This window comes from Myodes glareolus, chromosome 4 (genome assembly GCF_982192425.1).
Source record: "Myodes glareolus chromosome 4, mMyoGla1.1, whole genome shotgun sequence".
In the NCBI taxonomy this organism is placed as follows: Eukaryota; Metazoa; Chordata; class Mammalia; order Rodentia; family Cricetidae; genus Myodes; species Myodes glareolus.
The window spans coordinates 3,319,214-3,340,285 of record NC_142029.1 but is presented as its reverse complement, the minus strand read 5'-3'; the positions used below and the strand labels follow the sequence as shown (position 1 = coordinate 3,340,285).

General features: G+C 51.9%; 2 protein-coding genes across 6 annotated transcripts in view; one reads left to right on the top strand and one right to left on the bottom strand.

The window, feature by feature from the left end:
• Ctnnb1 (catenin beta 1) overlaps nucleotides 1–1,684 on the top strand; it is a 28,188-nt gene extending 26,504 nt beyond the window's left edge. For both annotated transcript variants that reach the window (XM_087905138.1, XM_087905139.1), the window contains exon 15: nucleotides 459–1,684. In XM_087905138.1, the coding sequence (XP_087761264.1) occupies nucleotides 459–667 (209 nt within the window). In that variant the 3' untranslated portion in view covers nucleotides 668–1,684. The remainder of the gene's footprint in view (nucleotides 1–458) is intronic.
• Nucleotides 1,685–4,279: 2,595 nt separating this feature from the next.
• Nucleotides 4,280–21,072, bottom strand: part of Ulk4 (unc-51 like kinase 4) — a 296,222-nt gene continuing 279,429 nt past the window's right edge. For all 4 annotated transcript variants that reach the window (XM_087905136.1, XM_087905134.1, XM_087905135.1 and 1 more), the window contains 2 exons: nucleotides 6,096–6,181; nucleotides 4,280–4,455 (listed from right to left, as the gene is read on the bottom strand). In XM_087905136.1, coding sequence (XP_087761262.1) covers nucleotides 4,392–4,455; nucleotides 6,096–6,181 — 150 coding nt within the window. In that variant the 3' untranslated portion in view covers nucleotides 4,280–4,391. The remainder of the gene's footprint in view (nucleotides 4,456–6,095; nucleotides 6,182–21,072) is intronic.

Here is a 21,072-nt window from a genome sequence, read left to right as displayed (position 1 = left end):
GCTCACTGTGGCATGCTGCAGTTAGATGCTCCTCCTGCCAGCCCTTTCTGTCCCCCGACTTTCCCTCTTTGATTAAACAGCCCGTCATGGTACCTTTATGTGGAGAGGGGAGGGTTGGGGTGGGTGATTGATAGTTGGTGCAGATTTGAGCAGCAAAAAAGTGCAGCGGCCATCACCCAGGAACTGCTGGAGCTCCCTGGCTTCTCACCCAAACTGAGATAGGCAGTTTACATGCCAGCTAGGCCAGAAAGTCAGGCACAGTAATCTGCTGCCTCATGCTCTGCCAGGGCAAATGTGTTGAAGGCAGACTGCTGTGGTGTATGGTGGTTTCTGGAGCTGTTGTGAGGCCTGGTGTTGTGTAATTACTTAGAGACTAGTTCCTGGCAAAATGTCCTGACCACAGCTAACCTGTCTTTCCTCTCTCCTTTGCCTGTCTGTGGACACCCTGACTCTTCCAGATCCCAGTTACCGTTCTTTCCACTCTGGTGGATATGGCCAGGATGCCTTGGGGATGGACCCTATGATGGAGCATGAGATGGGTGGCCACCACCCTGGTGCTGACTATCCAGTTGATGGGCTGCCAGATCTGGGACATGCCCAGGACCTGATGGATGGGCTGCCCCCAGGTGACAGCAATCAGCTGGCCTGGTTTGATACTGACCTGTAAATCGTCCTTTAGGTAAGCAGCTTGTAAAAGCCAGTGTGGGTGGAACACTTACTCTGCCTACAGAACTTCAGAAAGACTTGGTGGGGTGGGATGGTTTTAGACCTGTTTGTAAATCTGCCACAAAACAGACACAGACCTTGGAAGGATGTTCGTGTGTGGAAGTTTCTCACTTTGATGTTTTTGCCACAGCTTTTGCAGCGTTATACTCAGACGAGTAACATTTGCTGTCTTCAACATTAATAGCAGCCTTTCTCTCTATACAGCTGTATTGTCTGAACTTGCATTGTGATTGGCCTGTAGAGTTGCTGAGAGGGCTCGAGGGGTGGGCTGGTATCTCAGAAAGTGCCTGACACACTAACCAACTGAGTTTCCTATGGGAACAGTCGAAGTCAACTTTTTGTTGTGGTCCTTTTTGGTCGAGGAGTAATGATACAAATGGATTTGGGAGTGACTCACGCAGTGAAGAGTGCACAAGAATGGATCACACGATGGCGTTATCAAACCCTAGCCTTGCTGTTTTTTTTGTTTTGTTTTGTTTTGTTTTGTTTTAATATCTGTAATGGTACTGACTTTGCTTGCTTTGAAGTAGCTTTCATTTTCTGCAGTAACCGTTAGTTTTAAGTCTCGTAGTGTTATGTTCTAGTGAACCTGCTACAGCAATTTCTGATTTCTAAGAACTGAGTAATGGTGTAGAACACTAATTCATAATCACGCTAATCGTAATCTGGAGACGTGTAACATTGTGTAGCCTTTTGTATAAATAGACAGATAGAAATGGTCCGGTTAGTTTCCTTTTTAATATGCTTAAAATAAGCAGGTGGATCTATTTCATGTTTTTGAACAAAAACTTTATCGGGGATACGTGCGGTAGGGTCCATCAGTAAGAGGTGTTATTTGAGCCTTGTTTTGGACAGTTTACCAGTTGCCTTTTATCCCAAAGTTGTTGTAACCTGCTGTGATCCAATGCTTCAAGAGAAACGGTTATAAAATGGTTCAGAATTAAACTTTTAATTCATTCGCTTGTGTCATGTGATTTGTCCTGAGATGGTTGATGAGGGAAGAAGTGGTGCAAGCCATCAAGGTGCCCAGGTTGTCAGGGTTCAGCATCCATTAGCAATGTCACACCAGAGACCCTGCAAACCAGAGGAAGGAAGTGTGGATGTTTCCTGGCGCTCTGACCAAAGGGCGCATCAAGCCTGTGTGGCTGGCTCCTTCAGCTTATCCTCTTTCCTACAGTAGTCTTAGTGAGCAGTAACTAAGCCCCTCCTGGGCGGTATCGTCCCCCTGCACAGGACGGAGCACTTGGAGAGGGCAGCCCTTCCACTTTTTAAAAGCTAAGTTTATCTGAACACAATCAGAACCAGAATGGGCCCTCGAGAGCTGTCCTGGTGGTGAGTCTGACAAGCAGCTTTGGTACATTTCCTGTGCAGACCTGGTAAGACTCATGTTTGGGTCCTCCAAAGAGAGAATGTTCTGTGCCTGAGAGAGCTGTTTGGTTTCCTGGGTTTTAAGGTTGTGCCTGTTAGACAGCATTCTAGTCCACAGGAGGGCCTTGTGAGGAAGTCCTTCCCAGAGGTGCCAGCTGGGGTCTAGACAAGGTGGAAGGCAGGAGCTGATCCCAGAAAGGAGTGCACTGGGAAGGGCATGCATGCTTTTTCAAAAGGAGAGGTCCAGACAGTTGGGCTCGGAACAGCACCATGTGTATATCTGCATGAGCAATGGAAACCCCGCCCTTTGTCGTTTTGGATGGGGCCAGCAGAACTACTCCAGACAGTCAAGGGCTTGAGGTGCAGTTGGGCAGAGCACTGAATAATAGTAACCCCGGCAGCTAAGCCAGCTGTCATCTGACCGTTCTTCAGTGGTCCTTCATAGAGTTGGGTTTGCAGAAAATCGCTGTGAGATTACATAAATAATAAAGCAGAGAACAAGGCTTTCATGGCTGCAGGCTTTGGGGTATTCTAGGTCTTGAACATGCAAAACAAGTGATAGCACCGCCCGCCTTGTGAACACCTGCTGCACAAAGTTCAACTGGATCTGTTTGTGGGCCTGTCGGCTCTTGTCTAAACCAGCTAGTCCTCTACCCCAGGGCTCCTAGCTGCTCTAGCAGGGGAGATTCATTAGTGAGCTCCAGTTTCAGTGCCTGGGGAAGGTGGTAAAGGGCACCTTGTGAGCTGTCCATTGGGGAGACGCGAATCCTACACTCACCTTGTTAACAGCCAGAGCTGCCAGAGCACAGGAAAACGTCAGCCCCATATCCTGGGAGTTCGTGCAGGAAACAAAAGATGCGGACATGGCAATGAACCTATAGCCAACCACCGCTGCTATCTAGGTATCCTCCAGAACGGCTGTGGCCGCTTACCCTCTGGAGTTTCCTGAGAGTCAGCACATCCCGCCCTGCTCTCAGACTGTGGGTAAAGCAAAGGGCTTGAGCTGGGGGCTGTTGGGGAGAGGGCGAAGGTAGGGACTGAGCGGTGCGGGCAGAAGCCTGGGTCTGGACTGCTGGCCACCACCAGAATCCTGGAGCTCAGGGAAGGCAAAGGAGGAATTGTATTTGCTCTCTCCCCACCCAGCGCGCTCCTAGTCTCCACAGCAGTTGGGGGGCGGGCGGGTGGGCAGGCCTAGCCTCTAGTAAGACCAGAGCTCTACTTCACACCACCAGACCCTTTGTCTGTAAGCCAGCCACCTAACAGAATGTTCTGGAATGTTAAAACCTTCCTGTTTTAGATTGCTCTGGGTTCTGCTAGAAAGGGGAGGAGGAATGTCCCATTGCTTTGAAGCAGTTCCCTGTAGGATTCCAGAGCTCAAGCATTGAACAAAGGGAGATATGACCTGGGCCTCTCTCTTAGAGCATCCATAATGCACTCAGGCCAGAACCACTTAGCTGTACAGCCTGGTGACATCACTGGAGCTGTGTGAAATCTTAGAGCTTCCAGCCAAGTCCTGCTTGGGATGCTCGGGACAGTGGACTCAACCCTGAATCCAGTCATGCCATGGAGCCTTGTGGGCAAGAGGAGGCTGAGGCCTTTGCAGGTGGCGTGGGGACTAAAGGTAATTGGCATGGCTGCCTTTGATGTGGTCAGTCATGAGGCTAAATTGGAGCTGGCAAGCTATTGAGATCATGTCACAGCAGGGCTGCTGATGAATGTAGGCCCGTGTTCCCTGCTACAGAGGGATACTCTGCCTACCTGCCTGACCTGGTCTGGCTGTGCACACCTCTCCCCGGAAAACTGGTTCAAAGCTGTTCCAGAGGCCTAAGCTCATCTAGTTGAAACTGCCCAGGCCCCACCCCACACAGCAGCCCCACAACCTTGAGCATCCACCAGACCTTGGCAGAAATGGTAAAGTCTGAGGGATGAGCAATTCTGCTGGCTCATCACCATCCCCTCTAGCTGGGTGGACGCTAGTGTTCGGCACTCCACTTGCACATTGGACTGCTGTGTGAGTCTCGCCCAGGCCTCCCTAGAATTCTTGGAATCCTCTGTTGCTGAGAAGGAAAGGAAGCGACTGCAAAACACCAGGGGAAGGTAAGGCTTTGGGAAAGGTGCTCCGGAGCTGCTGCAGAGGCCTCGAGGCTTGCTTGGCCTCTGCAGAGGAAGAGGAGGGCTTGAGGCATCAGGTTTTGGCCCAGTGATTTTATTAGCTCCACTTGAGGCTGGTGGGAAGGAGAAATGTGTGGGATCTGACCTCACGGTGCAGCTGACCATGAGCCATTGGGCGGCCTTGTCTAGTGCCCAACAGCCTGGAGGAGTTCTAGGGCCAAGGAAGCCACAGTGGTGTCAACAGGCGAGCTGTGGAAGAGCAAAGAGACTGTTTAATGGGCGGGAGTGGTCAGATGCTCCCTTTCAGAGGCCATGTACCTGAGGGACCAGCTTTTTCTCAGAAAAGCCCATGTTAAAGCCCCAATGTCACAGTCCCAGCTACGCCTCAACGTCAGGACCTGGGCACCAGCACAGCCAGCCTGCCTGCCAACCCAAGTCCCTCTTCCCAGACCTCTCCACACCCACTGCCCTCCCTGCTCTGTGCGGGTACCAGGAACTATGGGTACTGCTTGGGCATGGCAAGTGGGCAATTAGGAGCCTAAAATAGAAGCTCGTTATGTTTGAGACACATGTAAACCAGGCTGTGAGCAAAGAAAAGCGTGCCACTGGGGCAGCCCCCCAGGAAGCAGACCATGGGTGGCAGGTGCTCTCAAAGGCAGGGAGATAGAGAGCTGTTAGCAAATAAACCAGGTGGGTGGAGTTCACCGTTAGAGCCGCTGCCTGGGGGACCGGGCTGCCACTCAGAGACAGTTCCACGCATTCCTGCTCTGCGCATCAAAGGCCCTGAGGGATGGTGGAATGTCTTTGAACTTGGCCTTCTTCTGGCAGAGCCCAGGCCAGTCACTTGGGGCCACACTACCCACCAAAGCCCCGGAGGACTGGCAGGGGTGGAAGGCCAGCCTCCCAGCAGGGCTAAGTCTAAACAAAGCCATGCCACCCACTCACCCCGCCCTTGCAGGTGGGGTATCTGAACAAACCCCAGGCAGACAGGGCAAGGGCTGCCTGCATCCTGGAAGTGTGGGTGGAGAGGGCATAAGTCTTGAAGAACGCTAAGCCTCCTTTGGACACATTTGATCCAAATTTAAGTCCAGCACAAAAATAAGCTACCTTTGGTCTCAGGACAAACAGCCTCAGCAGGTGTGGAGGCCCAGATGGCTGGCAGGAAGGAGGAGGGACCTCCCTGCTTGGTCTGTCCACCCTGGGCACTGAGCCGTGTTCTTGGCCTGCATCTCACACCATGGGTCCTGGCAGGTGAGGAGCCCCCCCCCCCACACACACACACATCCACGCCAGCTTCTCTTCCTGACCTTACGGGACTGGAGTGTGAGCTGCTGCATGGGGTCGCCTTTGTGGGGCCTCAGTGTTTCCCAGACGCACCCTGGAGATGCCAGATACCAGTGAAGGTTGGGTTCTGTGAAAGTTAGGAGGTGGCTCCTCCCCAGGGTAGGGGATGCAGGGACCAGAGCTATCTCTCTGGGCTCTGTGGCCACTGGCCAGGCTGCAGCTCTGAACTGATGGGTGGACATGTAAGCCACAGCCCTGCTTTCTAGATTGGGTTCCTCTGGCTTTCACTGCAAGTGTCATCCTTCCGCTGAGGGCCACGTCTGCCTTCAGTGTGTGTGACATACTTCTTGGCTGGCAGGGCAGTCCCACATTGTCACTGCTGCATGTAGATCCCCTAAAGATGGGCTGAGGAAGGCAGCCTGGTGCTGTGGTCAGGGTCAAGACTGCTGACTTCCCATGGTCTCCCACCACCAGGCCTGTGTTTCCACAATGGGAGGAGTCCCATTGTACAGCGACAGGCCACAAGATGGTGGCACCTGATATGGGAGACAAAAATGGTTGAGAACGTTTGTTGACCTGAGCAGTCAGCCACTTGGCTCTCATACCTGTGAGCTGGAGCCAGGCGCCTCAGGGCCTGCAGAAGGTTGCCAGTGTTCCTGATGCTCTCCAGGTGCTTCTCATTGGAGGTGACCTGCAAGGGGAGAAGATGACAGCAGTCAGCTGCGCCTTCCCCGACTTGTCCCTGGTGGGTGAGTGTCAGGCCCACACAGCAAGCATACAGCCTGTATTCTAGGTGACATCATGGAGGCTAGTGCATCCAAGACGGCCTTGCTCCCATCCCCACGAAGCAACGCTGGCCTTAGGTTCATCCCCACTGCTCAAGAAGTCCATGTCTTTCCCCTTGATCATAGCAACTACAACAGGATTGGCATCCCTTGTTTTCAGAAGAACCCGAACAAACAGTTCACGGGGCAGTTAGGTGTGCATGGGGGTCCTGAGCTGCCTGTGGCTGAGTGTACCAGAGACCTGTGTTAACTGTGGTTCCTGCAGAGACACAGAGTGACTTACAGGAGCCGCACAGAAAGACGGCTGTCTGAGAATGGTAGCCCTGGCTCCCTGGTGGTTGGAGGGAGCACAAACTTCAGGCTGCATCAGGTACATCTAGGCCCATTTGCTGCTCTCCCCAGTTCCCAAAGGGGACTGCATGCAGACTTGGTGGAAGTCTTCGGGGAAGTCACCCCAGAAACTGCAGTGAAATGACTGCCTTTACCCACACGACTGTTGGAGGCACACTCGGGGAAACTACTGGGACACTTAAGTGGCCAAGGGACTGAATCGTGATAACACCATGAGCACAGCATGAAGAAAGCTGAAGGTGGTCCAGTCTAAATGTGACATCTGTGTCAGTGTCCCCAACACACACTGAAGGTTCAGGGAGTGTCTGGGAGAGGAGGCTGTGAAGTGCTGTGTTCTGGACATGGCTGCTGCATCCAGGAACTCAGCAGCTTTAGTCTCTACCAGTGCAAGATCTAAGTGTGCACGGGGTTGGAGGTCGAGGTGGGCAGGGATGCTCCCCCAACTGGTAGGTTTCCCATGATGCAATGGGTGACTCGCACATGGGCAGCACTAACTGGACCTAATTTTTTTTTTTTTTAAAGGACAGAGTTGGGTGAGAAAGCATGTTGAGGAGATGAGGGAGAAGTTGGGGTAGTTGATAAATATCACAATTTTCTTTAAAAGCAAGTTGAACTCACTGGAAACAATGAGATTTGAGGTGCACATGAACTTTAATTGCAGCTGCTGTCTTACAAGGCCGAGTACATTAGACATTACAGCTATGCAGAGTTCCAGAGCTGCCTAGTGGGAAAAAGGACCAACGTGCCACCCACCCATTCTGTCTCCATGAGCACTCAAGCAGGCTGTCCAGACAAGAGCAGCAGGCTGGCATAGGGAGAAGCCACACCTGCTCTTACTAGGCAGGACCACTTTGAGCTTGACATGCCCACGTCTAGAAGTTCCCAGAGAGAAGTGGACAGAGCTCCAGGAGATGCCCAACTAGAGACATGGGAAGGAAAGAGTTTTCAGGCCCCCAGAGTGTACAGGTTTCCTGCTCCCTTCCCTGCCTTCTGCTGTGTCCGTCCTGTGGCCCCGCAATGGCAGTGACTGCAGCTGGTCACTGGAGTCTGCAGATGAAACACCTTCCTCTGTTCTAACCATGTTGGGTTCTGATGTGACACTCTTGTGGATATAGGCAGCTTCACAACAAACAAAACGAAAGAGCCAGAAGCCAGAAGGTCCTGGGATGCTACCGATCTGGGAGGGGCTTGGGAATGCAAGCTCACAGTGCAAATGCTGGGCTCCCCTCACCCCACCTGACTGTGCAGACATGAGACAATCTGACAGCACTGCATTACCAGAGACCTCTAACATCCCAACCCGAGCACAGGGGCAGGGACACACCAGGAATAGTCACATGACACGGTAACCTTTTGGTCCAGGTCTGAAGCACGGTCTCAACTTGTGGTTGAATCTACAGAGCAATTTCTGCTACTAAAACAAAGCTACTTACTGCCAGCGGGTTTCCAGACAGACAGAACTGCATGACATGACATTTTAAACAACCAGGATGACATCTGAAGTTAGCATGCAAGCATCTAGGAAAGTCTAAACTTGGATTAAATAATCAATCATGGCTAGGCATGGTGGTATTCACCCTTTATGCCAGCACTTGGAAGGCAGAAGGAAGCAAAACTCTCGAGTTCAAGGCCAGCCTAGGCTGTGTAGCAAGTTCCAGGCTAGCCAGAGTTCTGTGGTGAGGCCCTGTCTCAGAGGTGACACACAGGATGCATAGTGGCACAGGCCTTTGACTCATCTGACCAAGACTGAACCACCAGCCACTTAACACGCTAGAAACAGGTCAGGTGTAAAAGGAGCCAATGGATGCAGAGAAGTGATTCCTAACACACACACACGCTAATAATAATACAAATTTTCTTAGCATTAAAGAAAAGAACCAAATAAAACCAAACAAGAACAAAGCACAGGCTGACTCGGCAGTGAAATGGAGTGTTACTGAAGACATGAGCAGAAAGCCATCAGTCTGAACACACAGAAAAGGTGACGCCCACGTGAGCAGTCTCGGAGATGCAGCTGTTGGAACTCCAGAATAGGAGGATGGAGAAAGAATGTACGAAAACAACAGAAATCCCAGCTGCATCTGTTCTAGGTGTGGCAGAGGTGGTTCCCACCAAGACACACTTCCCACTTCACACCCCAATATCCCATAACCCAGCCACGCCTGTGGCAGAGGTCTGTGGCACAGTACTTGGGAGGTACAGGCAGAGTTCAAGGTCAGCCTGGGCTACCTGAGGCCCTGCCTCAAAACAAGCAGGGTGCTGGTGCCTGTAGAGACAGTTTTTGGTCTCCTGGGACTGGCATTTCAGGTGGCTACTTACTGTGTAGCTGTCCGCCATAGGTGACGTGAACTGGATGCCAGTCCTCTGCAAGAGCAGAGAGGGCTCTTAACTGCTGAGCCATCTCTCCAGCCTCCTGTACCAAGTATTTTATAATCCACTGCTACTACTAAAGCTAGCAGACACGAAGACATGACAGATCAACCGAGGTGCGACGTCACACATGTTCAAGTAGAATGTAAGAGAGCCGGAAAGGAGGAAGCAAGGGAGCCCTGGGCACGACCAAGTAAGTGAAAAGGATGATCCGTCAGCGCCCTGCAGAGTGGTAGCTTACACCCAGCAAGCAAGTTTCTAAATGAGCTTTAAAATAACCCAGCAACATACCACCCCACCAGCCTCCAAAATGTTTAATAAAATTATGATAGGAATCCTGGGAAGAATTTCTTCAGATACAGATAACTAACTGGGAAGGAACCTGGGGGCAGGGGCAGGATAGTTTGACGAGCCTTGGAACCCAGTCTGAAGGTTCACCTGGGGCTGGAGCGACCTTGCAGTGTGGCACTGGCAAGAGGGATGGGCGAAGAAGTCAAGGCCACTTAGGTGTGAGTGGTGGCTTCCTGGTCCCAGGGCTTGGCCTCTCCAGCCACTACAGGGTGTGGAGCTGAGCTGAGAATCTTCTGATTGGCTGCTTTCTTAATATGTCAGTTTCACCAGAAGCCCAACTGGAGCTGGGTCTGTTCTGTGCAAACAGAGACACGGTACCTTCAGCATGGGAGGTGAGCTGACACTTGTCTGCTGGGAAGCTGAATTCACAGGAGACAAAGACTCTGGGAGGAACACTTCAGAGGGAGCTGGTGGAGACACCCAGCAATGAGAGCTCTTCCTGTGGGCACCAAGTCTCACACACCCAGAGGCTGAGCCAGCGTGGCTCAGTCTTGCCACTTGTCCCCTGCACAAGCAGATCACGGTATTAAAAATGTCACATGGCAGGTGCCCATTTCTCAGCTTTATTCTCGTCTTGATACGTCAGCCAGGTCCAGCATGCCAGTCATTACTTCATGCTGGCAGAGTGACTGGTAGTAGCATTTGGCTACCATCAAATCAAAACAGAAACAAAACTTACACTGAATACAGGAAGCTCACCCAATCATTAGAGTTGGGGAATCTGAGCTCAGTATTAAGGTCAGTTTTACCCAGTTTTAGTTCTGAGGTTGTGATAAAACTCTGACAAGCAGAAGCTTAGTGGAGAGGGGACTATTTAGTTCCAGGCTATGATCCATCGCTATAGCAAAGTTAAGGCAGGAACTTCAAACCTCAAGCCACATCACACCCACAGTCAAGAGCAGAGAAAAGAATGCGTGCTCCCTGCTTGGCAGCTAGTGCCTGGCTCAATTACCCATTCCCAAATAGTGGAGAATGCCCTGCCTAGGAAATGGTGCTGCCCACTGTGGGCTAGGTCTTCCCATATCCACTGACAAGTCCCAGACATGCTCACAGGTCAAGCAAGTGTAGACAGTCTCTCTGAGGTTGTGACAAGTTGACAACAAAGTTTAACCAAGAGTTTAGAAGTGATGCTGAGGCCATGCTTTAGTGTGTGTGTGTGTGTGTGTGTGTGTGTGTGTGTGTGTACATGCATGTACATACATGTCTTATTATAAACATACACATATACATAGATATACATACATGTGCAGTCTATATAAAAACCCCAAACCTGGAAACATGTTTTGGATAATACCCCGCCTGACTCCTCAGCCTTTGAGGGTGGTATACACAGAGCACCTGAAACAACCCCACTGCAGTCCTACAGAATGGCCCACAACTGCCAGGTAGTGTCTTTGTAAGGGCTACCTAGATTCTGGCTTTCTGATCTAGACTGCAGCTTCCCACATAACAGCCCAGCATGAGGAGCCATCACGGCAGGACCTTGAAGGTGGCCGGCCTCTTGGGTGTGCAGCCAAGGCTGTGAGAGCAGAGACAGATCCAAGCCTGCATATCAGAATGGAGTCTTCTACTCATCTTCACAGGCCTCAGGAACTGGTGTCGATAAACATGATTCCTTCATGAAGCTCGAGAGCAAACTGCTCCCCCCAGCCGTGTGTGTATGTGTGTGTGTGTGTGTATGAGCATATGCGTTTGTGTGCATGTGTGAGCATGTGTGAGTGAGTGTGCGTATGAGAGTGTGTGTTTATGAGAGTGTGTGTGTGCATGTGTGTATGAGCATGTGTGTTTATGTGCGTGTGAGTGAGTGTATGTATGAGTGTGTGTGTGTGCGCGCACGCGGGCACCTGCTATAGCACCGCCCAGTCTGGGCAGGCTCCCGCCCTAGTGTTTGTTTATAATTGTTAATATCCTTGGTGATCCTGTGTGACAAAGCAAAGCCAAGGCCCTGAGCACCTCCGACAGGTCTGGGCAACGCTGACGGACGGGACACACAGGGACAGCCCAAGTGCTCCATGGCATTTGTTCCAGATGCATGTATCATGCGAGGAGGATTAGTTTTAGTTCTGTGGCTTCAGATCTCACAGGTACGAGCAGAAACAAACAGGTGACTGTGACAACTCCACTTCACAGTTAAAATTTCAGAACCAAATCTCTCCATTCAGCCCTCACACTAGCCTCTTATGTCCTCTTTGCCTGCCCGGCTGCCTTTTCTTACTTCCTCAGAGTCATCTCTCTAGACTGCTTCTCAGGACACTGATGCCGGGACAGGCATCTGAGGAGAGCCAGCTGGTGTGACAGCATAAGCAGCCCCTCTCCTGCCCTCCGTCATGGTTGTGGGTACATGCTGGGTCTTCCCGGAAGCTTCTCTCTTTGGCGGCTGCTGAGGTCTCACCTTGGGCTCACCCACCCTGTTGGGTGCAAGACTCGAGTTCTCAAGAATCACTGGGTGCTGACTGAGAGCATCCCAGCTGGATGGATGGAGATATTCACAGTCTCCAGCTACTGACCCGCACTGGGGGTGGTGGTGGGGGTTCCCCAGAATCCACTTAGAGTTTTATCTTCCCCACAAAGCATGTTGGGCTCCTAAACAAGAGGACGTACTGAAAAAAGCTAGAGATGTCTCAAAAACCAACTGACCGTGTCCTAGTCAGTGCTCTGTGGCTGTGAAGAGGAACCGTGATTGCAGCAACTCTTATCAAGGAAAGCATTTAACTGGGGCTGGCTTACACTTCAGAGGTTTACTCCATATTTTCATGGCAGGCAGACATGGTGCTGGAGAAGGAGCTGAGAGTTCTACATCTGGATCCACAGGAGAGAACCACTGGGCCTGGTCTGAGCTTCTGAAACCCCAAAGCTCACCCCCAGTGACACACTTCCTTCAACAAGGTGACACCTACTCCAAACATGCTACTCCCCCAATGCCATTCCCTAAGCGCTCAAGCACATGAGTCTGTGGGGCCATTCGTACTCAAACCCACAACCTGATTGGTAATGAACAGACAGTTCTCAGAAGAAGAAATACAAACAGCCAGTACGGATCGGGAACAGCCTCACACCTCAGTCATCAAAGACATGGAAGTCAAAACTACACTGAAATTTCATCTCACCCCCACCAGGACGGTAAGCATCATGAAAACAAGCAAGGCCTCAGCAGTCAAGAACACCGGCTGCCTTTCCACAGGACCCAGGTTCGATTCTCAGCACCCACACGGCAGTTCAAAACTATCTGTAGCTCCAGTTCTGGGGGACCCCGTGCCCACTTCTGGCCTTAATGGGGACTAGACATCCATGGTGCACATTCAGGCGAGACACCCACACACATAAATTAATAGCCTGGCAGCAGTGGCGCACGCCTGTAATTCCAGCACTTGGGAGGCAGAGGCAGGCGGATCTCTGTAGAGCAAGGCCAGCCTGGTTTACAGAGTGAGTTCCAGGACAGCCAAGACTGTTTCACAGAAAAACCCTGCCTCAAAAAACAATCAATCAACCAATCGATCAATAAGAAAGAAAGCAAAAGGGTGTGGAGAGGAAACTTCAGCTCTGCGGGTGGGGTGTAAACTGGGACCACCATTGTCAGAGTCAGCGCAGGGTCCTCATGAGCCTGGAAAGGGACTCACAGGTGACCCGCAAACCACCAAGGGCAGCACCCACAGGGATCTATGTCAGCACACCCTGGGGAAGCTGCGAGGCCACGTGGGCTGTTGGTGCTCCCAGCAGTCAGGAATGAAGCAGCCCGAGTGGGCCATCAGCAGATGGATGATACAGTGGAGTGTCACTCAGGCTGAGAGGAAGGTGGGAATGATGTCGTCTGCAGGAAGATGGATGTGAAGTGAGTTGGCCTCAGGAAGACCCCTGCAGTGTTTGCTCCGTCTGTGGGGAGAGGTCTGCAGAGTACAGGGCGGTCGCTCCTAGCGCTGAAGTCAAAGGGGACATGCGCACAGCGCACCCTACACGGCTTCCCAGATCCGAGATGGTGTCATGCAGAGGGTGCAGGGGTCAGGCTGGCAGAGCTGGCCTTAGCTAGGCGCTGCTGCTGGTGGCCTTATTCTCTCTTCAGCCTTCACTTCCTCCTCCTGGATGGTCTGTGCCTTGCTCAGCCTAGCTGGTCACCCGCTCTTCACATTTGCCCTGAACCAGCCTAGCCAGAGGCCGTGGATGGCAAGATGAGGGGCTCAGTGTTTTTCTTTGTAGCCCCATAAGACACAGTTATGTTCTAGATGAAATTTATCCACAGTGGCTTCCTCTCTCGCTTGAGCCCGGCCGGTTCTCTCAGCTCTCCACAGGGCAGGTAAAATGCCCTCATCGCTTAGAAACCGTTCATAATTGCATCTGTTTCCAGCCATTACATCCGGTGTGTTTAAAGTGTTCACCATAAGAGAGCTGGTCTGGGAAGCCTGTGAGGCCTGACTGAACTAAGTACCCACCACAGCCGGCCCCAACATAAACGAGACAAGGAAACAGGCTTAATTGGTCAGAAATCGGAGTTGTGGACCTCTTATGGGATTAGGCATAAACCAGGGCCTACCCAGAGAAAGTTCTAGTGAGAGATACGGTCAGGGTGCACATTTGCTGAGAGACCTAAAGCGAGTGTTTAGAAACAAAACCAGGAGTCTCCAAGGCAACAGCAGCGGGCAGTGGGATCTGGCTGGCTGCCATAATACCTCACCAGAGAGAATGTTCCAGGTGGAAGACGTCACATGACATGGCAGATGTGAGGACGTGGGTCAGAAGAAGCGAGGTGCCACTGAGGAGACACTGTGCACTTGAGCCATGGGCATCACAGCAAGCTGGCCCTATGACAGTGGGGGCACAGATGCTATGCTCAGAGTCAGGGACATGGATGAATATGTGTATGTATGTGTCTGTCTACTTGTCTGTGTATACGTTCAAGTCTGTATATGTATGGAATGTGTGTATATGCATGTGTATGCATGTGTCCATGTGTGTATATGAATGTAATGTGTGTATATGCATATGTATGTATATGTGTGTCCATATGTGTATGCACATGTATGTGGGGAGGGCAAGGGGAAGGAGACTTGGAGTGGGAGAGTAACCTAACTGCCATCTCCAGCCATTTCTCTGGACTTAACCTGTGGAGGGAGGGAAGCGGAGCGGAGCTCTGTCGGGTCAAGAGGCCGGGTTAACCTCACAGCCTCCTCCTTTGCTCAGTTCACCTCTTTACAAAGGGAAGACACTCCAGAGTGTTAGCTGCTTAACCATTCTGTGCTGTTCAGCCACGGAAAGAGCATGAGGAAATCCTTACGAGGTCCTCTCCCCCAGTTACAGTGTGAGTCCCTGCAAGCATTTGTGACAAGCTCGAGGCTCCAGTGCACCCTCAGGCAGGAAGGACACACGGGGTGGGTAAGGTGAGCCCCACCTTCAACAGAACTCCCAGACCAGAATCACTCTGTGTGCAGACTCGGGAATGCCCTAGTTGGGTGAAGTCACAAACATTGTATAGCCCTTTCTCTTGTGGGTTCAACATCTAAATAGTCCTGGGGAAAGAAAGTCTGACTCCTTCACAGTCTATAAGCAGAACACTCCATTCCCACGAGAAGTGAAGGGGCTCTGAGTCCTCCAGATGAGGCCAGGGTGGGCCACGGGGCTTGCACCTGAAGATGGGAAGTGTGGCTGCATATTAATTCTTGGGGCAGTTCCTGCTCAGGTACTTACTGGGCCAGCTAATCGACAAGTTCCACAGTATTCTCCATAGACTTGCTACATGGACATTTTGGTAAGTGATCACTTCTTAATACATCACCAAATTGTTCCTGTGGTGAGCTGTGGCCCTTCTGAGCCACGTTACCATTGGTGACAAGACAGCAGTTATGACCAGCTATGGGTTTTGCTCAGAATTTTGAGCAAAAACCTTTGACACCCATGGTTGAGGAAGGAGACAGAGGGGCCATACAGGTGGGCCTGGTCCCCACACGTCTTTGAGGAGTCCATGTGCACAAAACTCTGTTAATGCAAAACAGGAGGTTATGGGGTCAGAGGAATGGGAGTGGAGGCCACAGTGGCCAAGCTGGTGGCTGAGCCTATGTCCTGCTTTCATTGTTGTGGGCCATGCCCTGAGTCTCCACTTAGGGAGGCAGGTGAGGGGCTATTCTAGGCCTGTGGGCAGGTACATAGCCAAGGAAGCCAGAGGCAGAGATGCATGGGCCTAGGGAGTGACCTGCATGCTTCCTTGGTGCAGCAGCAGGCAGGTAACTCCATGAGACTCACCCTAACCTCAGGGACCTGCTCAGGAACTGACTGGGTCCTTAGACAGCCACCAAAATAGGAGCCAGGGAAGCCACCCGAGTCCGCAATGACTCAGGTCCTCTGCGGCCTTACTCTGCCCTCCAGACTTCACTGTGAACGTCTTTGTCTCTAAGGAATACTGAAATGCTTTCTCATTAGCAAAACCAAGAGGAAAATAAAACAAAGAGGGAAACTGGAATTAGAGTATGTTTTGACTTCATGATTAAAGTTGTCAGGTACCAATTAGTGAGAATTTAAGCCTGGCTCTGACTACTGGATGGCTAGGATCCCCATGCTCCTGTGATTTTGGTCAAGGGTCTTGATCAAATGCTGACAGCCCCTGGAAATACCTGTAAGATGACCCAATTGTGCAGCCCCTGTGTAACTTACCCTCCTCCCTTTCTTTGGGGGTGCCTTTGAGAAAGGTTATTTGCAGGAGAGCAGACACATGGTTGAGGGAGATCAGGAACCATGGTGGGGAGGGGGCTTGGGAAACAGGGGTCAGCTGACCCACACAGGAGAGGACTTCCTGACCAGAGATTAAATTGGCCTCCATATATACACTGTTAGCTAAAGCAAGGACTCGAGTCCTTCCCATAGTCTTTAGCCTCCCACACCGGTGTTCACGGGTCCTGCTGGATACTCAGCGGGGCATCTGGGGATCCCGAGCGTCCTGCCTGCCCAGACCCGTGTCCTGTGATGCGAGCTGCCTTGGCCTCCCTCTGCTCAGGGACGCGGCTGCAGTCCATGCCAGTCTTCCACATGTCGAGGCGACAGATGCTCAAGGTATCCAGCTGGGTCCTTTGCCTGCTTGCAGGCCACCTCTTAGGGGTCACTGACCATGACTGCCAGTGTCTAGTGTCATGTTAATGCTTCCTCCACCCACCTGCCCAGGTCCTCTGGTTGGCTATTTTTAACAGGAGGGCAAATTTGGGCTGTATAACTCCATGTTGGCCAGAAGCAGAAATCCTAATATTAATTTATAATATTCCACCTGCCCAAGCCCACCTCATGTTTCCCCTGTTGCTGGCCACGTGGGAGTTTCCAGTTCTTGGAATTTGTGAGCAGTCCTCAGCTTATGACATATTTTAATGTTACCCAGAAACACAGGCAGACAGCAGCACAAGGACACATTGTAGCGACTGCGTTCTTCCAGAGCTGAAGATTCACTAACTTCCCCGAAGGACCGCAGGACCTGCCTCTTGAAAGCTGGTGGAGCCCTCAGAATTAATATAAATTATTCATGGGATCTTCACCACTGACAAATCCAAACTGATGTCAAGCCTTGGCCTAGAACTCACGGCTCTAACAATAGTGGCCAAGAATAAAGATGTTCGTGGACTTGAGTGACTAGGTCCCACGGATGAGCAGTGTGGTCATTTCCACCACAAGAAGCTGGGTTCCAGCTGGTGCTGCCCCAGTTCCTGTCACTTCTCGGGGTCTTGTGTGTACTGGACGGCAAAGATAAGGAAAGTTTATGTGACAAGCTGCCACTGCCTCACCTACACAGCTCAGATATCCTGGGCTCGGAGTTTTGCCTGCTAGAAATTCTGGGTAAGACTACTACATGAATTTTTAGTAAGCTATGGTTGCTCCCTGCTCTGCCCCTCAACCTGGCTCACAGGCCCATATTCCAGGGGAGTCAGAGCAGAGAAGTGGGTTATTCTAGCAGAGAGAGTAAAGAGGGGAGACAGGAAAAGAGGGAGGGAGAGAATGAATGAATGAGTGAATTCCTCACAGCCCTGGAAAGGCTCCTTGTTGTTCTTTATAATGGCCCAGAGGGCTGGGGGCACCGGGGTCATGATCCCAGAGAAGAGCAGATGTCCGACACTCACACACCCCACACCAGCTTTCAAGGCGGCACTATGGCACCTGGTTAGGGACTCTGCAGCAACGTTTGCACATGGATTTTTGCTTTAGACAGTGTTTGTCTTACCTGACACGCACTCAGGCAATTTGGAGGCAAGCCATTAAGAATAGAAAAGCAAAACATAAGATCAAAAGATCAAACTTTACAGAGCGCCCACAGGATCAAAGTCCCTGCTCATCCCTGACTGCAGGAGTGTCGTCTGGCAGAGGCAGAAAGTATGTCTTCTGAGAAATACCCTTTTCAAAGAAAGATGAGAACCCACCCCCAAAGGACGGCTGAAGGGTGGAGAGAAAGCTCCCAGGGACTTGTCCTGACAAGTGGGGTGTAGGTCGGATGCTAGGATCCTCAGGAGAGCATCCATCTGTTGGGGACTGACCGCGGCCAGACTCTTCCCTCACATTTCAGGGGCCACGCTGACAGCTAATGCTGCCGTGCCCCTCAAGTGAGCCTGGCCCAGCTTCCACTTGTTACCCAGGAGGAGCAGGTGGCTCGTATGTGGTCCCAACTGGTCCTGGATATCACACAAGACTGAATTAAAGGGCAGTGACAGGATGGGACATCAAACGCCCTCTCTGGTGTCAGGTTCAAGACAATGACACTGTGTGACAAGGAGTCAGACTTCTGGTGATCTGCACGGGCCTGTCCTGGTAGAATGCGTGCTGGAAATGCCCTCTGAACCACAGGCTTGGCCATGTGGCTGGCCTCAGGCAATGGCTTTTCTGACCAGGTTTTCCTTTCATGGTTGCCTGCTGGTGCTAGGTGTACACTAGGCTTGAAGCCCACACGCAGCCCACAGCTTTGACCAATGGCTGCTTTCCCAGAGTTCTGGGGAGTTGAGATTTAGTTCCCTTTGGAGGAAGCCCCTCACTTCCAGCTGACCTATTGCTGCTGCTGCTTCCTGGGTCACCTCAGGCCTGAGCTCTTGCCACCCTCCGTGCCCTTCATTTGACCGAGGGGTATGTGTGTCAGAGGATGACAGGGGCTGCTCGCAAGTGGCAGGAGTGGCCAAGGTTAATCTCGCTATTGACAGAAACTTGAGACACTGACTTAAAGCTGGGATCCTGCTGGGGCCTCACTTGGAAAGACATGTTGACAGGGCTGACAGAATGGGGGACTCTTTCCGTCTTCAGAGATCAACTCCTAGTGCTGTCCCTGTAGGCTGATGAGGGTACACTGTGGCCGGGAAGGTCCTCCAGACATGACTGCCCCGAATCCCTGAGACCCCTGTGAGGTGGAGTGAGTAACGGCCGCAGAGTGAAGACTCGCGAATGAGTCTGGTAGCTGAGTAAGGCTGGGTTTTCAGATCTGCCCAGGTTGGGACTTCCGAGGCTACAAACCTTCTGTCAGTTAAAGCAGGCCCCCCCCTCCTCCCACGTTCATCCAGGAGCAGACAGGGAGAAGGCAGCAGAGAACACCCAGGGTCAAGATAGGGAAGATGCTTCTTTAGGGCCTTGGAAACACCCAAGGGTGCAGCCATAGCGATGGCACAGGGGAGGGAGGCTGGGGGCAAGTGGGCCAAGGTGGGGATCTAGGTCATGGCTTCCTGCTGCACACACAGGCTCCCTTCCTCTAGTCCGTGCTCCGGTATTCCCACACGAGGCCTCCCCACCCTGCCTCTTGCTCTCTCTAAGACCTCTACAAGAAAGTGGCAGGTATCCAGGAGCCGGATGTCGGCCACCTCCTTACGACTGGTCGGTCCTTCTCAGGACCACAGGCCACACCTTCCTGGTGGCAGGAAGCTGCGCTGTGCATACGAGGGCTCACTGGGGCTGGCAGAGGAAATGGTGCAGAAGACTCCAAGATGCCCCAGTCATCCTGAGCCTCAGAGAGCCTTGCAGCAACTGAGGAAGCTGAGAGTTGAAACAGACAGACAGACAGACGCACACGGAGATGGGGAACCGTTTACCCAGCAGGCAGGACCTGGACTGCATGAAGGCTGAGCAAGCACAGGATTTAGGAATTTTTCCCCCTCTTCCAACAAGCAGGAAGAAATCATTTCTGTTTAGTTTGGTAGAGGAAGAAACAGGACTCGGGCAGGCAGAGGGATACGGTTTCCTGCTGGCTGGAGAACTGGGGGGATATGAGGGTGCAGTCTCCCTGAGTTACACCCCTGAGATATGTACTTCAACTGGGAATGGAACAGGATGCTTATCTTTGTATTGATTTTTCTTGGTCCAAAATTCAGAAATGAAATCAGATCAAACGGGACCTGCAAGGGGTGAAATTTGGTTGTGTGACTTTGATCTCAGAGAGCCAGGACCAAGGAAGGGCAGCCTCATTCTCCTCTTGCCCCAGGGCACAGACACTCCGGGCATCTTAGCTCTCATCTGATGCAGATAAAACAGAACACAAGATGCAGGTGAGTTACAGAGAACCAAGATTTATGTCTCTCAGCTCTGGAATCGGAAGCCCCAAGGCCAAGAACCTGCCACACACAACAGTCTTTCTGCTGTCACTAAAATATGGAGGGGAGAGAAAAACTGAGAGGCTGGAGAAGGGAAGGAGGGGGGAGAGGGAGGGAGGGAGAGGAAAGAGAAGGGAGGGGGAGAGAGGAAAGAGGAGGGAGGGGAGAAGGAGGGAGGGAGGGGAAAGAAGAGGGAGGGAGGGAGAGAGGGAAAGAGAAAGGGAAGGAGGGAGGGACGGAAAAGAGGAGAGGGGGGAGAAGGAGGGGGAAGGGGAGGGGGGAAGGGGATAGGGAAAGAGAAAGGGAAGGAAAGAGGGGAATGAGGAGGGAGGGAGAGAGGGGAGGAGAAAGGGAGAGAGAGGGGAGGAGAAAGGGAGAGAGGGGAAGGGAACAAGAGAGAAAGAGAAAGGGAGGGAGGACGAGAAGGAAGGAGGGAGGCAGGAACACACAGCCATGTATCAGGAGCCCTCTCTGTGGTAACAGCTTCAGGCCCTTTCCAGAGCCTTCATGACCCACCATTACTCAAAGGTACCAGCCCCTAACATTGTTGCCTTGAGGATTTGATACCTTCTGATCTCTGGGGACAAGGTCCAAGCCTCAAGAGATGGCTTCAAACACAGAAGAGTCTGGCCTCCTCCTAGGACGGCACTCTCATTTTTCAGAACCCTTGCATAGAGGTGAGGGGGCCGCAGTCCTTCCGAGGCACTGGGGGTGGAGGTGGGGGTCACTTTCAGTTACCAGTGTTTACCCCTGTGCACCTTGTTTACCACAGCTACACACGGAGGGCAGGATGGCTGGAAAGCCTTCTGGACCTTGATCCCGTGAGCCTGTGTAAACACAGTCAGAGGATTAAATGTCTTTAGAACGGCTTTCAAGCTGCCAGGGTCTGAGGTGGGTGAGGAATGAGTTATGGGAACACAGTGACTTCTTTGATGAGAAGAGAGCGTTACATTTGGGTGTGAGTCTGGTGTTGCCCAGCAGGCCGTGGGCAGCACCTGACTGTGAAACCCAGTGCCCTCCCTTCCTTCCAAATGCAGTTCTGCCCAGGCACTCCGCTCCACACAGTTTGCCCCAAAGTAGGACTTGGGCAGTCAAAGTTAACCCTGACGAACTCATTTCTAGAACAGTACCTCAGCCTGAGGTCAGGAGGCCTCGGCGGGAGTGCGCTGTGGCCTCCAGAGAAGGTCCCCTCTTTAAGGCTTCCA